Source organism: Pipistrellus hanaki (genome assembly GCF_964339955.1).
Source record: "Pipistrellus hanaki genome assembly, chromosome: 8".
Classification (NCBI taxonomy): Eukaryota; Metazoa; Chordata; class Mammalia; order Chiroptera; family Vespertilionidae; genus Pipistrellus; species Pipistrellus hanaki.
This window is the reverse complement of record NC_140510.1, coordinates 81,369,557-81,394,355: the sequence shown is the minus strand read 5'-3', so window position 1 is coordinate 81,394,355 and position 24,799 is coordinate 81,369,557. Positions and strand designations below refer to the sequence as shown.

The window sequence follows — 24,799 nt, the reverse complement described above, 5'->3', positions numbered from 1 at the left end:
AGAAGATTAAACACTCACTTATACTTCTCAGGCTGGATGCATTGTAATGATGGCATTAGGACAAATACAAATGGCTTGTGCCATTTTTATGACTATTCCCCTTTGACAGGTTTAGAGTGTCTGTGAGTCTCAGCAGAATTAAAGAGCCTACATACTTGGTCTAAAAAAAAAAATAAGATATACCATATTAGGAAACATGGATTTGATTAGTTGATTTGTACTTTTATCTTTTTAACCCAACCAGTAATTTTATTGTGTCCTTCTTTTTTTTTTTTCTTTTTTGCTTTTCCTCCCCTCCCTCTTTCAGGGGAAAAGCTCATGCGGTTCAGCTACCCAGACATTCACTTTGATATGAACTTAACGTATGAGAAGGAGGCTGAGCTGATGCAGTCTCACATGATGGACCAAGCCATCAACAATGCAATCACCTACCTTGGAGCTGAGGCCCTTCACCCGCTGATGCAGCACCCGCCAAGCACAATCGCTGAGGTGGCCCCCGTGATGAGCTCAGCATATTCTCAGGTCTATCATCCCAACAGGATAGAGAGACCCATCAGCAGGGAAACCTCCGACAGTCACGAGAACAACATGGATGGCCCCATCTCTCTCATCAGACCAAAGAGTCGACCCCAGGAAAGAGAGGCCTCCCCCAGCAATAGCTGCCTGGATTCTACTGACTCGGAAAGCAGCCACGATGACCACCAGTCCTACCAAGGAAACCCTGCCTTAAATCCCAAGAGGAAGCAAAGCCCAGCCTACATGAAGGAGGATGTCAAGGCTTTGGACGCCACCAAGGCCCCCAAGGGCTCCCTGAAGGACATCTACAAGGTCTTCAACGGCGAAGGAGAACAGATCAGGGCCTTCAAGTGCGAGCACTGCCGCGTCCTTTTCCTAGACCACGTCATGTACACCATTCACATGGGTTGCCATGGCTACCGGGACCCACTGGAATGCAACATCTGTGGCTACAGGAGCCAGGACCGTTATGAGTTCTCATCACACATCGTGCGAGGGGAGCACACATTCCACTAGGCCTTTCCATTCCAAAGGGGACCCCTATGAAGTAACAGACTGCACATGAAGAATTACTGCACTTACAGCCCCGCCTTCCCCAAGATGTTGACATACCTATTTTTTTTTTTTAATATTATTACTGTCATTAATTCTTTATTCTGTGGACGCAGTGTCTTTGCTCTGCCTAATTACAATTAGGAAGACACAGAAGGGACAGGGACAGGGGATCGTGATTACTTGGCTTGTTTTGGGGGGGTTTTGAAGAGCAGTTCTTTTCTGCCATGCGTAGATAGATATATAAGGCATATCGTGCTTTGTGGGGGGGAAAAATCGATTGATTTCTTATAGATTCACCTAAAGAGATTCTGATTTGCCACTGATGTTCAGGATTGTGTTTGAAGGCAGGAAAGGTTAGTTTTCTGGGTGGGACACCCGCAGTTTAAAATGGTATAAGTAATTTAACGCTTCAAAGAAAAATTTGTTTTAAATTGTGAACTGCTTTGTTTTTCCTCTAGATCATGGATCAGAAACACATTGTTGCTTTCGGTAATCACTCCTTGGATGGGTTGTTGTTGAGGGTTCTATGTTTACTTCCCCTATGGAGCTTATCACACAGGATGGCACATTGTACCTTAGAGCAAAGCTTTTCAGCTACAGGTCAGGGACACCTCCAGTTCATCCGAGGTCCTGGGATCTTATTTTTCTAAACTAAGCACTGTTTTTTCCATAGTTTTGATGACTGGCATTTTATAGACACCCTGGCAGCCTTACTTTTAACACCTTTAATGAATAGTATTTTTATCTAGTTTTCAGAATAACATATGGTCTAAGAGTGGCTACGAGGCAGTCTGAAGTTTCCAGAAGGGGCCTCTACTTTTTCGTAAACTTGTTTGGGGAGTTTTCTTTTAACGTTGCAATGTGATGGCCGCATAGTATACAGATTTGCTTCTGAAAGAGTGCTTACCAGTGTCACTTTATCAGCACTTCATCAGTGTTAACCAGTCAGCAGAAAAATATAATTAGGCTAACAGTAGGGGGAAAAAACCCACTCAGAAATCCCTTTTCTGGTGTATTTCTCTTTTCACTTGTGTTTTTCAAGCTGTGACCACCCAGTGTTCTGTCCATAGTCCATTCATCTTCTCCTCTTCCAGCGGCAGATCTTACAGACCTTGCCACAGGCTGTGTCTTTCAAACTTTCCCTGGAGCAATTCCCTATTCAATCTGAATGTGGAACTTGAACCCCAAAGGTTACGGAATTAGGGCTATTTATTCTAGTATTTCTTCACTAATAACATCTACCACTTTCGGTGCAAGGAAAGGGAACTTCTGTGTCCCTTATATTTGGACGATATGGGTCAAACAAACAGACAGAAAGCTTATTTTTACAAACAAAAAAGCTTTATTTAATCTCACTGCACCCCCAAGGGAAAGTGACTGTGTCCAGCACTTTTTTGCTCTCAAAAACTTTCAACTTTGCATTAAGTCCTTGTTCAGAAATGCATCTCAATTTCTTAGTACAGACTTTCTCTTCCCTTAGTCATACATGTTACCATAGTCCACATGCAGACTTCAGCTTCACGTGCGGGTGCTCTGTGTGTTCTTTGCAGTCCTGCAGCATTCGAGGGAAGCATCCTGGAGAGGGTGAGTCAGGCCACGTGGGAGACACCCTTGGAGGCAGAACTGGCTGCTGGTGTTCAGAGAGGGCTAGCCCGCCAGTGAAGGGATTATCCGAGAACCATTTGTGGATGCTGACATTCTGTTAGCAGTCCCTGATAGCTGCTCTAAAAAATATCATTAAATGGGATGCAGAAACGATGTTTCTTAACACAGAATGGTGTGAGAATTAGCAAGACTAGAGAACGATGGACAGATAAGCACCTCTGGACTCGACACAGCTCTTTGCTCATTTGCTGACTTGCCATTTGCTTATTTAAGCAGCTTCTGAGCACTGGCAGCCAGAGCCAAGCATCATGGTTCCCACTGAGCCCTCCTCTACTAGCCCCTGCTGTAGTTATTCTAGGAGAAACGTCCAAACTGCTTCCTTCGATCTAAGAGAATCACCAAAACAGAGACGTGAAATGTTTTAAATAGAATGTCAACTGTCTTTTCTTTTTTTTCCCCTCTTGCATGCTTTGGTACATTGGTGCATTAATACACAGCTCAAAGCTAGTCTTTGAGACCCTCCCCCCTCCACCCTACCCAATCATAAGTGATTGACATTTTATTTTTGCCTTTCCGTGGTAGGTAAATCATTTAAATTAGTGATTTTGTGTTTCACCACAATTTAAAGAAACATTTGGATGGCAGTCAGTATGTTCATAACTTTGGCTGTGTGTGAGTTTCTGCTGGCATTGTCTCAATTTTCTTACTGCTTTCGATTAAAAAAAAAATGTGTAAGCAATTATGTACCTGTTCTGGGATGAAACTGAATTTAGGAGGATCTAAAGAGTTGTATAGTGCTCCATTGAAGACAAGACTCTTGCGCTCTCCTCTTCTAATTTTATCTTTTTAGGGATCTATTTTATCAAAGGGACTTGGTATTTATGCAAGTGCATTTGCTACAAGTGTGTGCTTGTACTTTCCCAGCCTCATGATGTGAGGAACAGAAAGAGGTAAAGATGGCTCAGGTGTGGCCGGGACAAATGAGGACAAGGTCAATTCCAGTGTGTAGGTGAGGAAGAATCCCCGCGGACACAGTGCTTTCTGGGAGATCTGGACTGCTCTGTTTGCACGCCTCTTCTTCACTAAGGGAAATAAGCAAGGTGGTGGCACCTAAAAATAAGTATGGGGGTCAGACACCAAATAAATCATGTTTTATAGAACAGTTTTCTGCCCAGTTTATTCAGCTGAGATTTTACAATCAGAGTATTTAAGGGACATGAAAATGGGTTAGTTTCTGTGTTTTCCATGTTGTCAAAAATTCAGAAATTCATCATGTTGCATTGCCCTAATTTTACCCAGAATTTTCCCTCCAGCCTCTTGCTGGAGAAACCTGCATCCTCTCTCTATTGGTGGTCAATCACTCAAAAAGCCATTCTAACCTGACTTTTTACAACAGTGCAAATGACCAGTCAGCGATTGGAAGCCACTCTGAGTTGCTAAAACATTCCATTGAGAATATTCTGGGCTACAAAATGGGAGAATAAGAGACCGGGATTTAGATTTGGCCACAAAGTGGAGAGTTTCTCCTACATACCTACAAGCAATTATGTATCACACAGACACTCTTTTAAAGAAAGTTTATGAAAAGAAGCAATTAGAGTGGCCGGCTGTGTTGCAAGAGCTTATAGAGAGCTAACTACTGTCAATGCCTGAGCTTTCTTCTTACCAGATCTATTAAGAAATATTAAAGAAGTTACTAGTATGTCTCTAGGACTATTTGGCAACTATTGAAAGTTGGGTCTTTACTATCTACTTCAGAAGAAATCAAAACAGTAAAAAAAAAAAAAAAAAAAAAAAGAGCGAGAGAGATTTTAAGCTAATTTTATATCATCTCCAAAGGGAAGGAAACAAATTACTTTTGGATAGGAAGATAGAGAAAGAAGAAATTCTCGACTGCTATGTGTTGACAGATGGACAAAGTCAGTAATATTTTAGTGATCTTGGTATTGTTTTATGTCTGTGCTGTACACCTCACACAACCACCTGAAGTCTTTCTGATATTTTATGTAAATATTTCACAAGATTTATACCAGTGAAGGCATTTCAATGAAAATTGGTTTATTTATTTTCCACTGTTAATTCATTTTCTCTCCAAAATCATTCCTTAAAGTAGAAAAAGAAAAGGCTGCAAAAATACAAACAAAAAATCCGTATGGCCTTAGTTTCAAGACAGAGCTTAGATGATAAGATCCTGGCTGTGTTATTTTTCAACTCTAAAGTGTTCATTAACAAGAAGGGATGTTGTGTTGGTGATCATCTTTACCGACATTTTCTAGATTATTGCAGCAAATGCTATTTTCTGAAGACTATTCTAGAACAGGAATTCCCCAAATGCACAGGAAAAAAAGAGTGGTGGAGAAGTTGTAGTTTGTATATAGAAAAATTACCTGAGAACTGTTTTTAAACCTCCATTTTCTGCAAAATAATTAAAATACACAGTAACTGGTCTCCTAAGATCCTGAATTCAATGTATTAAATACTTAGAAAAAATTTTATATTGGTGCCTTTTTAAAACGCATTGAGAGAGTGTTCATTAGCTGTTGTACCTCTACAACACTTTTACTGTGTATTTTTTAAAATCACTTAAAATTGAGCACTATATAATTTATCTTCACGTTTTTAGGACAACACTGTTACAAGAATTTTCAATACAGAGACTTCCAGCTCATCTGTGCAAAGTCAAAGAAACTTTTGAAACCAGATTTTGTCTTTTTAGTTAAATAGTATTTCTGAATGCCATTGCAAGGTTATGCTGGTGAAACATCAGGTAGATGGAAATTTTAGCTGTGAGTTGCATTACAGTATGTGTTTTGTTTTAAGGAAAAATAAGTTCTGATAATCATGCAAGGCATTATTAGTGGGATTTTTGCTCAATAAAACAGAATATTGTTTGGAATTTCATCTAAGGACTAGTATTGTGCTAGTCTCAGGGCCTCAGTCTTCTAATCTGTTAATGTTTAATGAAATAATGTAAAGAAGCAGGTAGTTAGTTCTCCTTGAACAAAACAAAACTGAATAGTCAGATCACACTGTTATTCTCCAAAGCATAATCTCAAGTGGTTTCCTACCATGGTTGTGTATTACTTGCAAGGAATGCAAGGATATGACAGCTTTTTAAAACTAAAAATAATAGTAATAATAAGCTGCTTGTTATACAAAGCAAATTTCATATGACCAAGAAGCTGTGATATGCTAGTGTTTCTTTAATCATAGTGTATTGCTAGGCCAAAAAAATGACACCTTTAACTATTTTTACATTTTTTGCAGAAACCTAAAATTTTGAAATTTCCATAAGGTTTTCACGTAACCTTCTATTTCTGGCTTTTTTAGTTTCCTCTTGCTGTGTTGTAAGTTTATGGATATTTTTCACAGTCACTCTTAGAAATAAGTTCTTAATTCTGTTTGTGGGGGTTTTTTCCCCCCGTAGCAATGAATTTGTATATTTTCTGTATAAATTTGTTGTGAAATAACCTTTATCCCATGCAGAGAATAATATGTGAATGAGTAGTTTTCTAAGATGTCCTTTTTATTGTGACTAAAATATAAAATACAGAGGCCCTCTGCTAAACCACTTAAAGGATGGCATATAACTTCGTGTAGGTATAGACGAGCCAGTTTGCAGTTAACTGGGCCTTCAGATTACCTCAAGTGACATCCAGTAAGAAAAGCTTCTCGGATGGGTGGAGGTCACTGAATCCCCTCTATGCACTTACCAGAATCCTACTTAATTTACTCACTGGAAATGAATTTAGAACATTGAATACACTGTAATAAGGGAAGGACTCTGGATTTTGTTTTTGTTGTTTTATCCTTTGTGTTTTTTGTTTTGTTTTTTTTAAGTAGTTCTATTTCTGAAACTGTGATTTAAAAAAAAAAAAATGACTGTCAAGCACCCTCAGATTTTGAACATAAATCATGTCCCCTTCCTGTGTAACAAATTCTCCTTGTTGTCTCTTCTTAAATTTTGTCTGCTGTCCTCCACCCCTTTCTCCTCTCTGTCCATATCACTTCCATCGTTGTCTTTGGATGTCTCTGCCTCTCTTTTCCCCCTACTAGTTTGAAGATGAGCTCAACTCCTATTTTTAAGTCATGGGTCTCTTAAGTCTTAATTTTTTGTGCGTGATTTCTGTTGGCTGTATAATCTGCTGACATATTTTTATACTCAAGTGTAGATTTATATTTTAAAAAAAAGTAGTTGGGGTGAAAATAGTAAGGTATATAACCTTTGTGTTACTTTCCCTTTCAAATATTGGGTACCTAAAATATGACTTCAGAGATTATGTATCATCTTGTGGTATGTTTGCCTTCCTTTTTTGTTGAATTTTGTGTTCTGACTTGGTTTTCCTTGGAAAGTGTATATTATGAGAGGTGAAACAATTTTTGCAAATATTTAGGGAGATGTCAAAAATTTAAAATTTAAAGCAAAAGTCTTAACTCTTTCCCAGCTGGGAGAAAGTGCTTTAACCGTACTCTAATATTATTCCAGGTTTAGAGGGGACACACCAGGCTCCACATTTGCTCTTATACTCGGACCTTTTAGACCATGTGTTATTTGCAATTCTAGGATGATTGCTTCTGCCTTTAGTTCAAAAGATCTTTTTCTTTCTGTAAAAGTGCAATACTTTCCTTAAAGTCTTAAAAACTATGGTTATTTTTTGTTTGTTTGTTTTCTGACCTATTCTTTCTTTAGTTAATGAAAAAAGAAACCCTTGAAAACCATGGTATGTTAGTCAAAGGACACAAAAAGAAGTAAGAGAAAAACTCTCCTCAGTCAAAAAAAAAAAAAAATCAGAGAATGTACAAACCATTGAACTAATCTCATGGCACATAATCCGGGCTAAATTCCCTTTGAAATTAGTACTCTTTTGGCTGAGAAGTGTGTCCTCAAGTTGGCTGAACTTTCTTCTTAGGCCCTTGTTCGATGTTTGAAATTAAGAACCTAATATTTTTTATTTCAATTTTCTCCTTTTGAAAATGAACTTTAAAATGAAAGCAAAGCACTTAGCTCCATTTTAAACACTTGCCTATCACCTATTGGATAAAATTTTTAAGAAATATTTGGAGCACTCCTGTTTTCATACAAATTTAAGTAAGAAGTATTTTTCGTATCATACATATTTATATGCCATTTGTTGGTTTTCTTTTTTTATACCTGTGTCCCTGTAGTGAAACTGCTGTAATGTAAATACATATTTTGTTAAAAGATGACATTTCTTTGGCATTTCTCTTAAAAGGCAGTTACTGCATTCGTACAGTATATGTCTTGGCCATTTTAGATTTTTTTTTTTTCTTTAACAATACCAAAGGTAATTAGACTACTTTAAAAACTAATTGCTTGACAGTTTCTAGGATATTTTGAGTTGTAGAAGCAAAAAAATACAAATAAAGATAGGTCAAACCAGTAAACCTCATTTTTTTTCAAACTAATAATTTGGGAAAATAAAGCTATTGTTTAAAAAAAAAGAAATATATATATATATATAAATATATATGTAAAATTGAAATTCCAGACCTTGTATGTCAGGTTTGCTCAGTGTAATGTAGTTTTTTTAAGGCTCAATGACCATACCTCAGAAAATGAGGTTTACTATGGAAATACTGAAACAGGCTTTGCAGCTGTGTGACAAGGCACTCTGCTACACACCAATTTGGAGACCTCCGACGTCACTGCAGATTAAATTATGGGACTTGTATTTTCTTTGTTTTTAAATACACACACATACATGTCCTGTGCATGTATGTGTGTACAGTGTATATGTGTATGAGTGTTGTATATGCATGTGTGAGTGTGTGTCGGTATGTGCGTACCACTAAAAAGCTGCAGAAACTTTGTAATACTTTGTGAAAAGGATTATATTATAAAGGTTTGTACTGTCTGAGTGCACAGCTACTGGAATAAAAATTTAGGGAATCTCAGGAACAAGCATATAATTTGTCCAAGATTTATTTCTTCTCAGAAGTGTAAGTGCAGTTTTTAATTCTGTATATTATTTAATATTTTACCAATAAAATAAACTTCTGACATAAAAGTTTGCTATAAAAACTTTCTGGTGAAAATTCTATTCACAAACATCTTGCACATGCAGAAGATTAAAACATTGTCCGGCATCTGGCTTGTTGGCGTGATCATAGCCAGTGTGTGTGTGTGTGTGTGTGTGTGTGTGTGTGTGTGTGTGTGTGTGTGTCATGTTTCCAGACTCAGAGATTTAGACATGTGTCCTCACAGCCCCCATCATTCCCCATGTAGCCCACCCCAGCAGAGGACCAAGTGGTTCTGCCCATAGTGGTGTCCAGTTGTTTGTTCCAAGGTTTGTTAAGGATGACATCTCTCACCTCTTCAGGAAGTTTATAACTCATTTTATCCTTAAATCTAAGAGGTCATCCCTTAAAGAAGAAAAGAGTGAGACCCGGGGAAGATAGTCGTGGCTTGCTCCAAAGTCCACAGAGACTGACACAAGCAGCCCAGGCAGTGCTCCCTGCCCACATGAGAAGCCAGCATCGCTTAGCTTCAGACCAAGATGAAAATGTCTGTCACAGAGATTGGGGAATCACACTGGCAAAAGTGTGGCTGGCTGTCCTGCTTCATGTTATACTACATTTAGGCGAGTCACGCTATTCTCTTCAGATTTTACAAAGGAAGTTTGTGTTCACATGAGAAGTTTGTGAAAGGGCGCTTAGGATTTGCAAACTCATTTCCTTTAGCTTTAGCTATTTGCTTATCCCATGCCAGTTTTAAGTCCACCATCACATTTGAGAGAGCTATTAGAATTTTTCTTCATCAATAAGTATTCACAGAGTTTCATGGACCTTTATCACAGTTTCCAATAATTTTACTTCCGCAAGCCACACGGAAGAAAAATATTACAAATTCAAATGAAATTTTACTTCACTGACCATCTTTAATTCAAAATATTAACATAACACGTGGGAGGAAAGTGCAAACAAGGAACTAACAAGACCAAAAAACAAACAAAAAAAGATGAGCTTAATAAATTACTCTCTAGTATTAAGTTTATGAGGCATCTTTTCAAGATCAGCAAGAAATATCAAATTTTCTTGGTTTAAAATACTGGCAAGAGAAAAATAAAGGTTTAAAAAAAAGACATGCCATATGTTCTTGACTTTTCTGTTGCAAGAGGATCAGAGAATGGGATAATTGAAATCTTGATATGATTGTTAGACTTTTTATCAATGTGCTCAAGTCAAAGGGCTGTCCTCTGTGTGTGAGTCACCTGGCGAAGGCAGTTCATTTAATATTTTAGCAACTCTGCCTCCTCCTCTAGGGGTTTCTAAGATGGACCCCTTAAACTTCCAACAAAACCTCTGTTTTGTTAATAGCCCTATAATAGTTCCCAGTGTGATTTGTTAACTTCTCACTAAAGTACACATTAGGATACAACTGATGAAGCTTAATTTTGCTGCTTTTCTCCAACTAGACACAGAACCTGAGGGGGGCAGGGACAGTTCTGCCATAAACAAGCCTAACGGAGATAGGAGGAATTAATAAAGAAGATAGTGCGTCCATAATCCACACACACAAGGAAAAAAAAAATGGGGAAAAGTAAGAGGAGATCTTAGAAAGTAAAAATATGCCCAGTCTGAGAAAAGGGACCATTAGTTGCTTTTTTTTTTCTTTTTGTCTTTACTATTGCTCTATCATCCTAGAATATTCTTGGATCAGACCAGCTACCTTTAACTTAAAATTTTGCCGGGCACAGAACAGATCCCTCAAAACAGTAAAAACAGCCCTGCCAGCATGGCTCAGGGGTTGAACATCGACCTATGAACCAGGAGGTCATGGTTATTATAGATTCCCAGTCAGAGCACATGCCCGGGTTGCTGGCTCCTGGGGAGTCTGCAGGAGGCAGTTCATAAATTCTCTCTCATCATTGGTGTTTCTATCTCTTGCCCCCTCTCCCTTCCTCTCTGAAATCAATAAAAATATTTTAAAAACAAACAGTAAAAACAGACCCTGCCCATATTGGTGTTCAGTTATTTGTTCTAAATTCCCTTAGAAGATTGTAGGACTCTGATCATCTGACCAAATGAAACATGCCAAGAAACAAGATTTTTAAGTGCTTCCGGAAGAACCGAGAGTTAAGAAGGAAGTGAGGTAAGGGGGTGTGTGTTGGGTTCTCCTGGGTCCTAGATAAGCTTATAACTAAAGAGTCTTTCAGCGTCACCATTTTACCTTACCCAATGCAGACTGGGACCAGAGCTAGCTGTGTGCACTGGGAGTGCTTCATGAAGCACTTTGATGGGGGAGTAGGAGAATTTAACTAGGAGAGAATGGGTATAGAGCTCTTAGTATGTCAGCGCCCTGGGTTGGTAGATTAAAAACTTACAAGGCTATGGCCAAGACAGCTATTGCAAATGTGGAGAAGTTCCCAACTCTGACAATCCCCCATTCAAAAACAGGGCAAAGGGCCTAAGGTGGTTGGCTACTCATGCAGTAAAAGTGGGTACATATCTTGGAAGTGAAATATCCCAGTCTCAGAGTGAGTGGCCTTCTTTTCTTCTCTATTTTTCCTCCTCTTTTTTTTTTTTCTTCTCATATCATGTGACTACATTTCTTTTCCTCTCCTTTCTCACCCCCTCCTCATCTGTGTCCACATCAACCTTTTTCCTCCTCTCCCCCTCTTTTCTACATGCCTATTGTACCACTTGCTATCTGCTCTTCTTCACCCTGTCACAATTCTGATGGACTAATTTGAAATACAGTCTCTTTCAGTACAAGTAATTTAATGCAACCAAAACATAAGTGTGAGTTTTAGCTATGCCCTCTTTCACAGGTGCTTGACAAGTCAGCACAATTGTTACTGGCTTTATCTACTTCACTCTCAAAATTCTCATGGGATGTGTAGCCTATCTGATACTTTATTTTATTGATAAGGGAACAGGTTCAGGCTGGTTGTGATTTTGTTCATGAACAACCGTAAGTAAGTGAAAAAGCTAGAATCTCATTCCAAATATACTTAGTCCAGTGTTTAATTTCCTAAGACGTTTATTCAGCATCTGATTGACATACTACCTTAATTCAGGGGAATAGCAAATCTATTGTCTGAATGTTTGTATCCCCCTCACCCACATTCGTGTGTTGAAATCTGAGTGCCGGTTGGAAGATCTTAAGTGGCGGGACCTTTGGGAGGGCTTAGGTGGTGGAGTCCTCATTAATGGGATTCATGACTTTACAGAACAGACCCCAAAGAGCTCCCTGGTCCCCTCCACCTCTGACAGGGAGGGGACACCAGCCATGAACCAGCAAGAGGACCTTCACCAGAGCGTGACCCCGATGGCCTCTTGACCTTGGACGTCCAGCTTCCAGAACTGTGAGAAACAAATGCCTGTTGTTTACAAGCTGCCTAGCCTGGGTGTTTTGTTATAGCAGCCTGAACACACTAGGACAGCAAACATTATGAAGTAGTGGATAACAAAACATGGTGTTTCAGAGACATAACTTATAAGTCATGTTTTGCTTATTCTAATTTTTGAGCAGCACGATCCCAAATCAACAAACTAATTTACATAATCAGGAAGGATGAGAAATATCACATTAAGTAGCAGGGCAGAAATCACCTTGAGATAAAGTTTTTCTACAGAAATTTTAAGAAATAGGTAAGTTATTCTAACTAGATCTCCTAAGGACTCCCTTTTATACTTGTTTTAAATAAGTGTGGTCTTCCGATTATTCAAAATATTTCCTTCAGAATTGATGAAATTCTTTATCCATTTCTAAAACATTTTATCTGTATTCTCATACTCAGTTCTTTTCTTACTGCAGAATATAATTTCCAGGGTTTATGCTTTGTTTTCTGATTCCTTTCTATTTAAAAACCTTGAGCTGACTCATCGTGAGTAATATGAAGTTATCAGTACTGGAAGCTCTGGACATGATAGCCAAATGTTCACAATGATAAGCTGTTGTCATGTTATTATATCTTCTCAATTCAGTGAGTGGCATGAACAGTGCTATCCTTCTTAGATGCTTAAACCGGGGCTAACTTACCTTTTTACTGTTATTTCAGTATCATAAGGGCATTTCCAAGGTTCACCCACAGTCCCAACGCTATCCATGGTGAAGGGATATGTTTATAATAAAGTCTGACCTCATGTTGTCTACCCTCAGGACTGAGGCATGTACAACGATTTGGAATTTCTTGGCTTTGACCCTACAAGTTCCCCGAGTCTTCAAGGGATGGTTGCTGTGGTTACGGCCGCCATCAAGTTCTCCTTGTCTCACTTCACCAGTGTGAGTAACCTGATACTTTGGCCTTCACACAGTCTATTCTTTGTATCCCTGCCCCACCTTCCTTCACTGTTTCAGTTATTTATTTATTCATTCATTCATTTATTTATTTGCATCAGATTGTAACACATAGTAATTAGATATTACTATAATTTGATAACACTCAAGGGAAAAAAAGAAAAACTGGGACAGCCAATGACTCATGTTTTTCCAAACTCTTAGCCAAATCACTTGGTAGTCATCCTAACAAATGGTAGTTTGGCTATACCAGAATGCTGATGCGTTTTCCAGCCTAGCAGGGTCTTCTGCTTTCTTCTTCAATGTTTTGACAAGCCTGATTATAGCTAAGAACTGTGGTCACTTGGTCACATAATGAGCATGGAACAGCTCTGCTTCAGGCCTGGGGGAAGGGACAACAGCACTTTATTTGCCAAGAAGAATATTCTAGTAGCTTTTCTGGATCTCTGAGATACGAAGTAGGTCATGGCCTAATTCTTTGGAAACAAAGATAACTGTATGGTATAATGTCTCTTAATAGAAACTCTAAAATGGACACATGGTATTATCTATTTAAACGATGGTATGCTTAAAAACATGCTCTGCCTTAATTATAAAAATGTGTTTAGCTTGTTAAAAGAATATTAATCATCATCTTGAGAGACTAGCCATCATGCTCAATATGATATCTCTTAGCTTTAATAAAATGCTCATTTATGCTAATGTATTTTGAATTCTTCCTAGAGCATTTTCAACTGGTGAGCCATAAGAATTTTTAAAAATGCAATACCTGACATCAGGTATTAGCACTGACCTCTATTCCCTTAGATTATCAAATAAAAAGTGACAACAACCCACACAACAATAGTCATCTGGTGTGAATGAGTCAAAATTATACCTAATTTTTTTTATTACATTGGCAAAAAGTATATTTTTGGTGTACAGCAGCATTTTTGTAATTAGTTTATGAGTGCCAGGAGATGAAAAAGGTTCAAAAATCACTGTCTTAGAGTAATTTATTGTGGCTCTACGATTTCTAACCTATAGAAAATTTACCGTTAAAGAACCTGATATGGTGTGATTGACGTTGGGCCTATGTGAAAATGTGCTAACATATCGTTCCATCAGTGTAAACCCTCTTAATGATACGGCTTCTTTTGTTATGATAAAGTATGTTTTTTAAAAAGTCTTTATTGTTAAAAGTATTACAGATGTCCCCTTTTTTCTCCCATTGACCCCTTCTAACATGTTCCCTACCTCCACACCAAGCCTCACCTCCTTATTGTCTGTGTCCATGGGTTATGTATGTGTGCATACAGGTTCTTTGGATGCAATATGCTTGGGATTAGTTATGTCACACTCTTGTATCGGACTCAGAAAGCATGGAGCAGTTCAAAAATAGAGCCAGCAAAAGTGACCAAGATCAGGAAGGGTTTGTGTTTTCCATTCTGTGATATACGGCTCATTAATATCAGTAGGCCTTGGCAGCCATGTGTTTCAAAGTGTGTATAACCCAACTACAATTGAGTCACCACCTAGAAGTTTATCTCTAAGTAACTCTGGACAATCTTAGTGCCCCATGGACACCTAGCCCACTGAAGCCATCACATGTCAGCAATGGCGGTCAGCCAGCCTGCTATTGCACAGTGAGTGTGACCTACACCAGTGCAGGGTTAAAATGCAACTAATAAAATGTATTCACTTACCACATTTTAAATCTGTAGTCTCTGGTTCCTGTTTATCTGCTCTTTGTTCTTTAGTTCCCTGGATGCTGAGTTATACTACCCGGTTCCCCCGAAAATAAGACAGTGTCTTATATTATTTTTTTCTCCCAAAGTTGCGCTAGGTCTTATTTTCAGGGGATGTCTTATCTTTCCATGCGCTAGGTCTTATTTTCGGAGGATGTCTTATTTTCGGAGAAACACGGGTAGTAAATATCCTTGGTATTTTTCAGAAGCAAAAACTTTTTCTACTTTTCTTACTTTTAAGTTAGACTATGTTCACTAGTTGAGACCGTGTAAATTATAAATGCAATAGTCTGGGAAGAGAAGAGAGCTTTAGCTTCTGAATTTGTTTTGCTCTCTGAGATCTGAATGCATCCCATTTGTCCAGTGATTATGGCAGAACTCCATAATACAACTAATTTGGGGAAACAAGGACAGCTACATCACTGGCTATCTGAGTGACAGTATGAGTGAATGGCTTACCCCACCCATTTGTCACAATGCACAAAGCAGGCCTGATTTATATGCGGTAACACCTAATTTATGACACAGCAAGTAAAATAAGCCGACATATGAGTCTGAGCCTGAAAAATACCCTTGATCATTTCATTGAATAATATGAAAGAGAGTTTTAGGAGACATAGTTATGAACGAACATACCCAATTTAAAACCTAAAGTTAAGCCTGATTCTGTCAAGCTAAGTGGAGTAAATTGCTATTATTTGAAGGTTGAACGTGTTTATTTGTGTTTTCTATTAAGGGCCCTGGAGAAATTTCTTGGTAAATAATACTGGAAGAATAAAAAAACAAGTATGAAACAACATATTCACATTTTCATTCTAGGATTCTGGCCCAGTGAACATTAATTTATTCCGGGATTCTTGGCAATGCCACTTTGTATCCTTGGAGAAGTTTAAGCAAATGTCTACAGAATTAGCCTATGGAATGAGGCTTTAAGAGGATAGGAAGTACAGATTATTTAGTTTTCAAAATTAAAAATTGGTGCACTTTCTATTCTATCTCTTTATACAAGATTGGTTCCTGTGCCAGTGTTTGCTGGTAAAATAATCTATAACTTAAGGGACTACAAGGCCTAGTACATGCAGCCACTTCGCTAAGTATTATGGGATTAATCTGGATGGATGCAGACTGAAGGGAGCAGCTGCTTCCGTAAAAACAGGAAAAAGCTAAGGGTGAGTCATGCTACAGTAATGGGTCTGGAAATGGAGAGAAGTGGTTAGATTTGAAAGGTATGGAAAAGTTAGAAATGCTGGATTGTCGATTGATGTAGACAGGTAGTAAGGAAGAGTGGTATATAAGGGTAAATCCTAGTTTTTGATTTGGAAAAGTAGATGTATGATGCTGCCATTTACTGACCTCAGGGGGCGAAATAGATTTTAGGGGTACAGAGATGAGGAATATATTGAACGTGTTGAGTGTGAAATTACCAGTATGGCATTCAAGTGGAGATGTCTGATAGGAAATTGGAGATATTGGGTTAATGTCAGGAGAGGGATATAAACTTAAATTTCATTTAAAATATACACTGAGTGGCCAGATTATTATGATCTCTGAACACATAATAATCTGGCCACTCCGTGTACTTATGTAGAAGGGAAAGCTTGAAAAATCTTGATAGGTCAAAGGACCAGGAGATAGTGGCCCCCAGCCTCTGGCTAATAAGTCCTCTGCTTCTTTCTAACTACCCACAATGCAGTTCTTCTACATGGAAAAACCTTATTTTAATTTTTATTAAATAAACCTTTATTTAATAAAAATCTGCTGTCACTCTACACTGAGTGGCCAGATCATTATGCGTTCAGAAGTCATCATAATCTGGCCACTCAGCGTATATATACACACTCATATACAGTGGGTAAAAGTGTCAAGTATAAAAAGAATCCTATCAAGGAAAGCACAAAACAGTCGAAGGAAGAAGACTATATAAATGTATAAAAGCGCCTGTAAAGAAAAGCCATCACCAAAGGGACAAAACAAAGGTACAGATAACCTGTGGGGGTCACAGTGGGAGAAGGTTTAGGGACCAAGAATGACCTCATAGGAAAGGTGGCATTTGCAAGAGTTTTGGGAAATTTTGTTGGGAAGTTTTCAAAAGGCAACTCTAAAGTTAGGTGGAAATCGTGTGACAGGGATTTCAAGGGAAATGAACCTCGCTTTTCAGTTCCTCTGAATTTGAATGTGTCTGAGAAAGAGAAGCAGAGAGCACCGCTTGGCCACAGAGGGAGGCCCCTCCCGCGCTGAGCTGCGGGTGGTGGTTTTGTCTTCTGTCTCTTCTTTCATGGACAAGAAGAGCTTCTTGATTCTCTTTGTGATCTATAAGAGAGGCTGATATTTAAAAGTATTCTTTAAAAATGTGTGACATACAAAATGTAAAAGTAGGTGTCTGTTTGCACCCCTTTGAATATGTATATATATACACTCATGCCATATAGTATCACCTTATTTTGAGCTAGAGGATTATTTACAGACACTGAGGCCCGCATTACAATCTTCTTGTGAGTTTATTTGTATGAGCCTTTTTTCTTCACAACTGGTTGATCAGGTGACTGGACTGGAGCTTTATCGTAGTCGGGTAAAGCACAGGGTCACACAGAGGCAGGATGTTCAGTCATAGGACAGCCCTACATCTCCACACAGCTTCTACACAGTCTTTTTCACTGCCATAGGCTTCCCTGGGGCCACACTTTAACCACAAGTTATTGCTGGTCTTCTGGTAACCTACATGCCTTGTCATAAAAAATTTAAAAAAAAAAAAACCTAAGTTTTCCCCATGATTATTATGCAGATTTCAGTTAGCCACAATTTATTGTGTGTATAAATATATGCTGACCAAGTAAATCTTAAATGTTATTTTACAGCCTATCGAAGGAGGGCATTTGATAAATAGGATATCAGAAGAATTTCAAATTATAGTTTATTGATCTATCATTTAAAATCTATAGTCCTAAGATATAATCTTTTATACATCTTATAAGGTTTTAAAAATATTTTAAAGGTATATATATTGTAAATAATAATAAAAGCTCATTGTGAGTGACATTTCACCTGAGATAGAAAGATTAGGGCACAACTTTCAAGTAAAATCAAACCCATTTATGTGTTTGTCATTATCATTATAGCAATAGAAATGTCATCCTTGCCACAAATGCAAGCTACAAATGTAATTCATTAATAGCCACATGAAGCTAGTGAAATTAATTTGAATGTATTTTATTTAATCCAATTATATCTAAACTATTATCATTTCAACATGTAAGCATATAATATTTTGTGAAACATTTCACCTTCTTCATTTTTCATAAAGTCTTTGAAATCCAGTTTGTATTTTATACTTATAGTGCATCTCAGTTTGCATAGTTACATTTCAAGGACTCAGTAGCAGATTTATGATCCATCCTAGTAACTGAAGTCAACCATGTAATGATGACCACTGCTTCCCTTTATGTCCTCATCATATCCACTCCCTGAGGTGATCTCCATGTTTTCCTTATTTCATCCTCAAACAGTCACATCATGCAATTGCCATTGTCAACCCCATTTACTAAAAACAGATAACAAGATACTTGAAAGCACACAGTTGCTTGCTTAAATCTACAAACTTAACAAGTGACAGACCAGTATTCACACATGAAGATTTTTAAAAGTATATATATATATATATATATATATATATATATATATATATGGCCAGTGTCCATGAGAACCAAGCCACTGGTCACCATGAGGTGCATTGTTTACTTCTTGGTCTCTTCCCTACCCCTCACCCTCACCCTCACCCTCACCCCCACCCCACCAGTGGGACAAGGCAGGACTGGGGACTGGCAAGTGGGCTGAACAGCTGACCTCTTTCTTGGTCCCTGGCCCCGGCCCACAGGCTCTGATGGATCCCATGGGAGGCCCAGGCCTGCTGGAAAGCAGGCACAGGCAACTTTGCCTCCATGCGCTTGCACAGGCAGCTGCTGGAATGAGTGCACTGCCCGCTCAGGGCCGCTCACGCAGGGGTGGGTAGGTCACGGCATGCCCCGCAGATTCTGTCAGTTCCTCAAGCCCGTGGTGTGAGCGGCCCTGAATGGGCAGCACATTCCATCAGCAGCCGGCTGGCCCAGCGAATGTGCATGGAGGTGAAGTCGCAGGCACCTGAGCTGTTCCACAGGCCTGAGCCCCCATACCCTCACCCAAGCAGCCTGGGTGAGCTGGTGATCCCACAGCCTGACAGCCAGCCTGTTCCTCCACCCTGATTCCCCCGTTCACCATCTCTGATGCCAACGGCCTGACAGCCCTGCAAGTGGAAGCAGTTAGGCTGGGGCCTGGCAAACGGGCAGAAGATGACCCTGATGGCAGGAGGCTAGGCCATAGGGATCCTCTCCACACTATTTTGTGCTCTGGGCCTCTTGTATTGAAATAATAATTATATTTGGTGTTTTTAGATGATTTTGTATTTTTATTTGCACGTGAAGACAGCCAATTTTGTCTTAGGAGGAGAAAATCTGTGGTAAAATGACTTAAGTGAGTTGGGAGTTGGTGAAATGAGAGACCACTGAGCTATCCTGCTTGTGGGTTAAGGGAATCTGTGCCTAGTGAAGAGCAATGAAAGAGGTGATGCTATGGAGATGATACTGAATGCAGTGACCACAGGGGCATATATCTTTGCCAGACAAAACTAGAAATGAGTCCAGGCAGGAAGGATAGTAGTACATCCAGGGTGTGTGTTCATCAGATGGAACAAAATTAATTTGTGGTGAAACCTAAAAAGTTGAACCCCTACATTATTAAGCAAGCACGAAGAAAATCAGTTCTAGAAATGTTTTTTAAAAATTGGGAAATTGACTTTTAAATCTGAATTTTCTAAAGTATGAAATTACTAGTTTGGGATCAAAGACATTTGCATGAGATATGGTGTTTTTTTTAGAACTAATATGTGTATTAAATAAATCTAATTTGGGCAAAATCAAAGATGATTGGAAGGGTCAGTGGTATGGAGTTGGATGTCAAGGAAAATCATTCATAAAAAGATGTTCTGTTCTTCTCTTGACTCTATGGAGATTCTCACTGCTCACTACAATATTTCAATGGCTCTCTCTTCACTCTGCCCACCCTCACAATTCACCCGTTTTCATTTGTGTCAGGTCCTTCAGTATCACTGGCTGTTTAGCCTGCAGGTTATATCCCTTTTTGCAAAAAAAGTGCTCAATTTCTCCCTACCATTTGGGATACCACTTGGAAGCAGTCTACTCAAGGAAGCCTTCCCAAATCACATGTGGGAAATAGTGGATCCTCCATTGAAAGGAACAGTGGCATGGTAATTTATACAAATGTTCTCATTCTCCGAGTTAAGTATTGCCACAGGGCCAATCTATACACTTGGATCTGGTATGCTTTCTATAATCTCTGTCCCACCTCAACCTCATCATTCCTCTCATTCAAACCACAGACTCTTCCTTATTGCTCAGGTTTGCATCCTTTTTCCTAAGCATTCTTCATCTGCCCTTCCTCCTTGCTGTTTACCTGGGTCTATAAAACATCAAGCAGAGAAAATATTAATATTCGCAAATGGCTGGCAAGTAAGAATTGATTGGAGCCAGGAAATGCGTTAGTTCCATTACTAAAAGAGGTTTTATCTTACTAGGTGATGGAAGGAGACATAATATAGTTGAAAGACAGCAGGAGTTTTGGGGGCCACAGACCAAGGAGACCCATGATTTATTTGTTGTGTAATATTACTTAAGATACTTAAACTTGCTGGCCTCAGTTTCCTCATGGACAGTTGTGGCAAGAATACCTACATGGAAGAGCTATTTTATTTATTCATTTATTTATTAATTCATTTCCTTGCACCAATAGCATGTGCTATTCATATATTCAACACAAACTATACAAATAAAAAAATAATACCCTGCCTTCATTCATTTGTATGCAGTGGATTAAAGGGAAACAGGAAGGAATGTGAGTGGGAGCACTTTACAGTGGCATGCTGGGAGCAGGGGTAGAGTACCCTGGGGCAGGAAAGGGGAGTTAAGCATTTTATTTTGGAGGATGGAGAGGTCCCTCAGCAGAGTCAGACGGTTTATAGCAATTGACACTTCAGCTGTCATGGAGGAAGAACAGAACAGAGGGGAAGACTCTCTTCATATTGAATAATATGTCCAATTCTTCAGCAAATATTTATTGTGTGCCTAGCACATGGCGGAGAATACAGTGGTGGATAAAAAGAGAGATGGTCCTTTTTTAAGACATGCATGTTCCTTCTGTCTTCAACCCGGAGAGTCAATGTGGAAGAGAGAGAACAAAGTTACAGAATACCCTTAACAGACCTCCACTTAACTGATTAAGTTAAGTGGAGGTCTGTTAAGGGTAAAATTAACCAATACTGCAATTTCCTCTGCAACACAAACTGATTACTATTCAGAGCTCAGTGTAGTAAGTGGTTAGAGCTCGGATCCCAAGCACCAAAGGGTCTCAGGAGTGATTCCCAGTCAAGGGCACATACCTGGCTTATAGGTTCATCCCAGACCCCAGACAGGGTGCATATGGAAGGCAACCAATTGAGGCATCTCTCTGACATTGATGATGTTTTTTTTTTCTCTCTCCCCCCTCTCCCTCCCTTTCTTGTACTCTCTCTCTCTCTCTCTCTCTCTCTCTCTCTCTCTCTCTCTCTCTCTCTCTCAAAAAAAAAAAAAAAATCAATGGAAAAAAATGTTTTCTAATGAGGATTAACAAAAAATAAAAAGAAAGAAAGCAATATTCAGAGCTCAGTGAAACCTCACAGCCAGTGGGCTATCCCTCAGTAAGCCTACACACTTCTCTCATTGGGTGAGGTGCAGGCTTGCCAAGAATTAATTGTGTTTATGCCCAAACTTATGACAGTTAACTTATTACTATAACCATATAATAATTAAACATTGCTTACGTAATTTCATAAAATAGAGTATAAAATGAAAGAGTTGCTTCCTTGAAAATTAAATCGAATATTTTAGAAAGAGAATCTTTGAAAATGTTTCTATCAAAATTACATGTAGGAGCTACTACCAGAAATGTCCCAGAAAAAAAAAAAAATTTAATAATCCAGAAAATTCTACATTCAAATTGGTTTGCAATTTTTTTTTTTTTCATTTTCATGACACTTTAAAGTGAAACTAGAACTTACACACAGTGCACTATGGTAAAGAAAGGCTGAATGGATCTTTAAGGAACCCATCTCCAAATTTAAGGCCATAGCCATACATTTAAAAAATAAGCGAACAATTGTGTATTTAAATATATTGGGGTTTTGTTGTTTGATTCAAAGACATAGAAGCAAGAAGAGATCAACCAATGAACTTGAATATATATATATATATATATATATATATCAATATATATACACATAACCCAGACAATAGGGTGGTGAAGGCCTGGGGCAGGCGCAGGCTGGGGGAGGCCCATGGGGGGGGGGAAAGGGGACATATGTAATACTTTCAACAATAAATATTTTAAAAAATAAATGAAGGTATTGGGTTAAAATTAATGTTTAAGGAATGTAGGAACATTTTATATCAATTTTAATGTACTCTAATTATTATGATCATAAAAGTAAGAGTTTCTAATAAATTTGATGTCGTGATATGGAAAGTACTTAGAAATCTATAGTAGGGAGACTCATCAATCTCAGAGAACAGGAACTCTGCAGTGGGGTCAGCCTGGAAAAGAAAGGGAGTGGGGACAGGAGAGCATGCCATCCGGGCGAAACAGGGACAAGAGAGACCTGAGGTCCTGAATAACGTCCAGTGTAGCCGGACCATGGAGTGGCGAGCGTGGACATGGAAGCCGTCTGGACTGGTAGAAGGGACCAGACCCAGGTATTGGAGAGCCTCAGAAATCACATCAAGTCTGAACTTTACCTTGAAGGCTTTCAAATTAGAGGCTATCTTAATAGATTTGGATTGAGGTGAAATAACTAGTTGCTTGTGGAGAATGCAGATTGGTAAGGAGCAAAGTTAGAGGAGGGAGATAAATTACTCTTAAGTAAAATAATAGCAACCTGGATTAAGGTGGTAGCATTGGATTTGGAGATTTGCAGATTTTAGAGATGTTTTGTGAGGTGTAATGAACAAGATATGCTACCTGGTTGAACTTGAGGGTGTCAACAAATAGTAAGCGAGGCCAAATACAGATTCTCCTCGATATCAGGGTTAAGATAGTGGGTGGGTGGTGCTCTTTATAGAAGTGAGCAGCTTTAGTAAGAAAAAGCTCAGGGAGGATGGGGGACGATGAAGTCCCTTCTGGACACACTGTGCAGAGGTCGCTGCACCACCAGGTGGGAAAGTCCTGTGGGCTATTGGATAGATGGGGCCCAGGAAAGAAAGAGGAAAGAGGAAAGGCTTAGAAGCCAGGGCTTTGCTTCCATCTGCATACAGATAGTAGTTGGAACCATGAAGCCTAGAGATGATCTCCAAAGTTAGTAAAATATAAAGAAAGGACAGAAGAACCAAAAGAAGAAAAGAAAGCTTAGAAGAAAAAGAGTGCTGGGGGGAAGATTGAAGGATGGATAGGAAACAAGAAGCCAAAAGTGTGATTTAAAAAGAGGCAGCTGAGGAATTAGGAGCAAGGAGAGTGTTCACATCGTCCATGGCTGTCAAGTGCAGCATGTGCAGTGGATTTAGCAGGATGTAGGCCATGGGTGCCCAGGAGGAAGGCACACGCAGGGGTCGGCGCGTCTGGAGCCACAGGGCAGACTATAGAGGGATGAAGATGGACAGGGAGATGAAAAAGGGGAAATGAACATTACTTGCTGTCGTAAGGTGACGCATTGGAAGAAAAATGCCTGAAGACGCTTAAAAAGGCCAGGTCTGGAAGGCCTTGGATGCCATACTCAAAGGAGGTTGAACTTTGTCCCATAAAAGATGCCGGGCAAGTGGTAAGAATCTACATAATAGAAACAGGCTCACGTTGCCAATAGTGAGGAGGCTGGGATTAGCGTGGGGTGAGACAGCTGGCAATGGAGGTGGTTAACACAGAGGATGCAGTGGCACACAGATGTACTCCAAGCAGCGTGCTACTGAAAATAAGGAACCCACATCTTCACGAGATTTAAAGACATAAGTGGGAGCACACTAAAGTCAGCCTCTCCAATCAGGTCACTCTTACTTTCATTCCAGTGTGTCTTCTAGCGGCATGGGAAAGAAAGGGGCGGAGTCATCAAACCTCTAGAATTGTACTTACCATTGACTATGCCTGAGGGAGCCACCCTCATGTGAACATCGTCCATCCTGATGATGTCAGGGCGAAAAGCTGAGGCTCATTAAGTTAGAGAAAATTGCCATCATGGAAGCAGAGATGTCTGGACCCTAATTAGGCATGATCAGTAGGGATGGTAACGAGAGAAAGGACATGGGAGTGACTTTGCAGAGTTAGAAAGCAACAGGATTCAGAAACTGATTGGCGTGAGGGGTGAGCCATTATCCCCCAAACTAGCAATCCTCTGAACTCCAGGAAGAACACCACATCATCCCACTTCCTCTTCTCAACAGCCATGCAAAGCAGGTATTTCCACCCCCATTGTATAAACAACGAAACCGGAGGTCAGACAGTTCAGGCAGCTTTCGTCAGGTCACCCACATTTTAAGGTGCACAGGTAAGGTTCAAACCTAGATTTACCTGATTCACAGTCATTACCATTCGTCATCATCCTTTACTGCAGGGGTCCTCAAACTTTTTAAAGTGGGGGCCAGATCACGGTCCCTCAAAGAGCTGGAGGGCCGGACTATATGAACTACTAATTCCTACTGTAACACCTCGGCTGCACTCACTGCCCAAAAAACCTGGCGGGCCGGATCAGACTCCTCTGCGGGCCGCATGTGGCCCGCGGGCCGTAGTTTGAAGACCCCTGCTTTACTGCATCCAAGTCTAGAAGGCATCTTGCCTTAGGTTGGTTACACATGATGGTAACATCAAATTATGATGAGAAATATAAAATGAGCACATTTAGGGGGAAATAGTGAGTGCCATTTTAAATGTTTTATATATATATATATATATATATATATATATATATATATATATATATAATTGATTTTTTTACAGAGAGGAAGGGAGAGAGAGAGAGAGTTAGAAACATTGATGAGAGAGAAACATCAATCAGCTGCTTCCTGCACACCTC

The 24,799-nt window shown here is 39.3% G+C and overlaps 1 protein-coding gene and 1 long non-coding RNA gene across 9 annotated transcripts in view; both read left to right on the top strand.

Moving 5' to 3' along the window:
* IKZF2 (IKAROS family zinc finger 2) overlaps positions 1-4,473 on the top strand; it is a 137,418-nt gene extending 132,945 nt beyond the window's left edge. For all 8 annotated transcript variants that reach the window (XM_084891661.1, XM_084891657.1, XM_084891659.1 and 5 more), the window contains one exon: positions 308-4,473. In XM_084891661.1, coding sequence (XP_084747787.1) covers positions 308-1,032 — 725 coding nt within the window. In that variant the 3' untranslated portion in view covers positions 1,033-4,473. The remainder of the gene's footprint in view (positions 1-307) is intronic.
* Positions 4,474-10,638: 6,165 nt separating this feature from the next.
* Positions 10,639-12,952, top strand: LOC311626868. The gene is made up of 3 exons (XR_014795793.1): positions 10,639-10,789; positions 11,871-12,005; positions 12,803-12,952. It is a non-coding gene; the product is annotated as an uncharacterized lncRNA (long non-coding RNA).
* Positions 12,953-24,799: the final 11,847 nt, after the last annotated feature.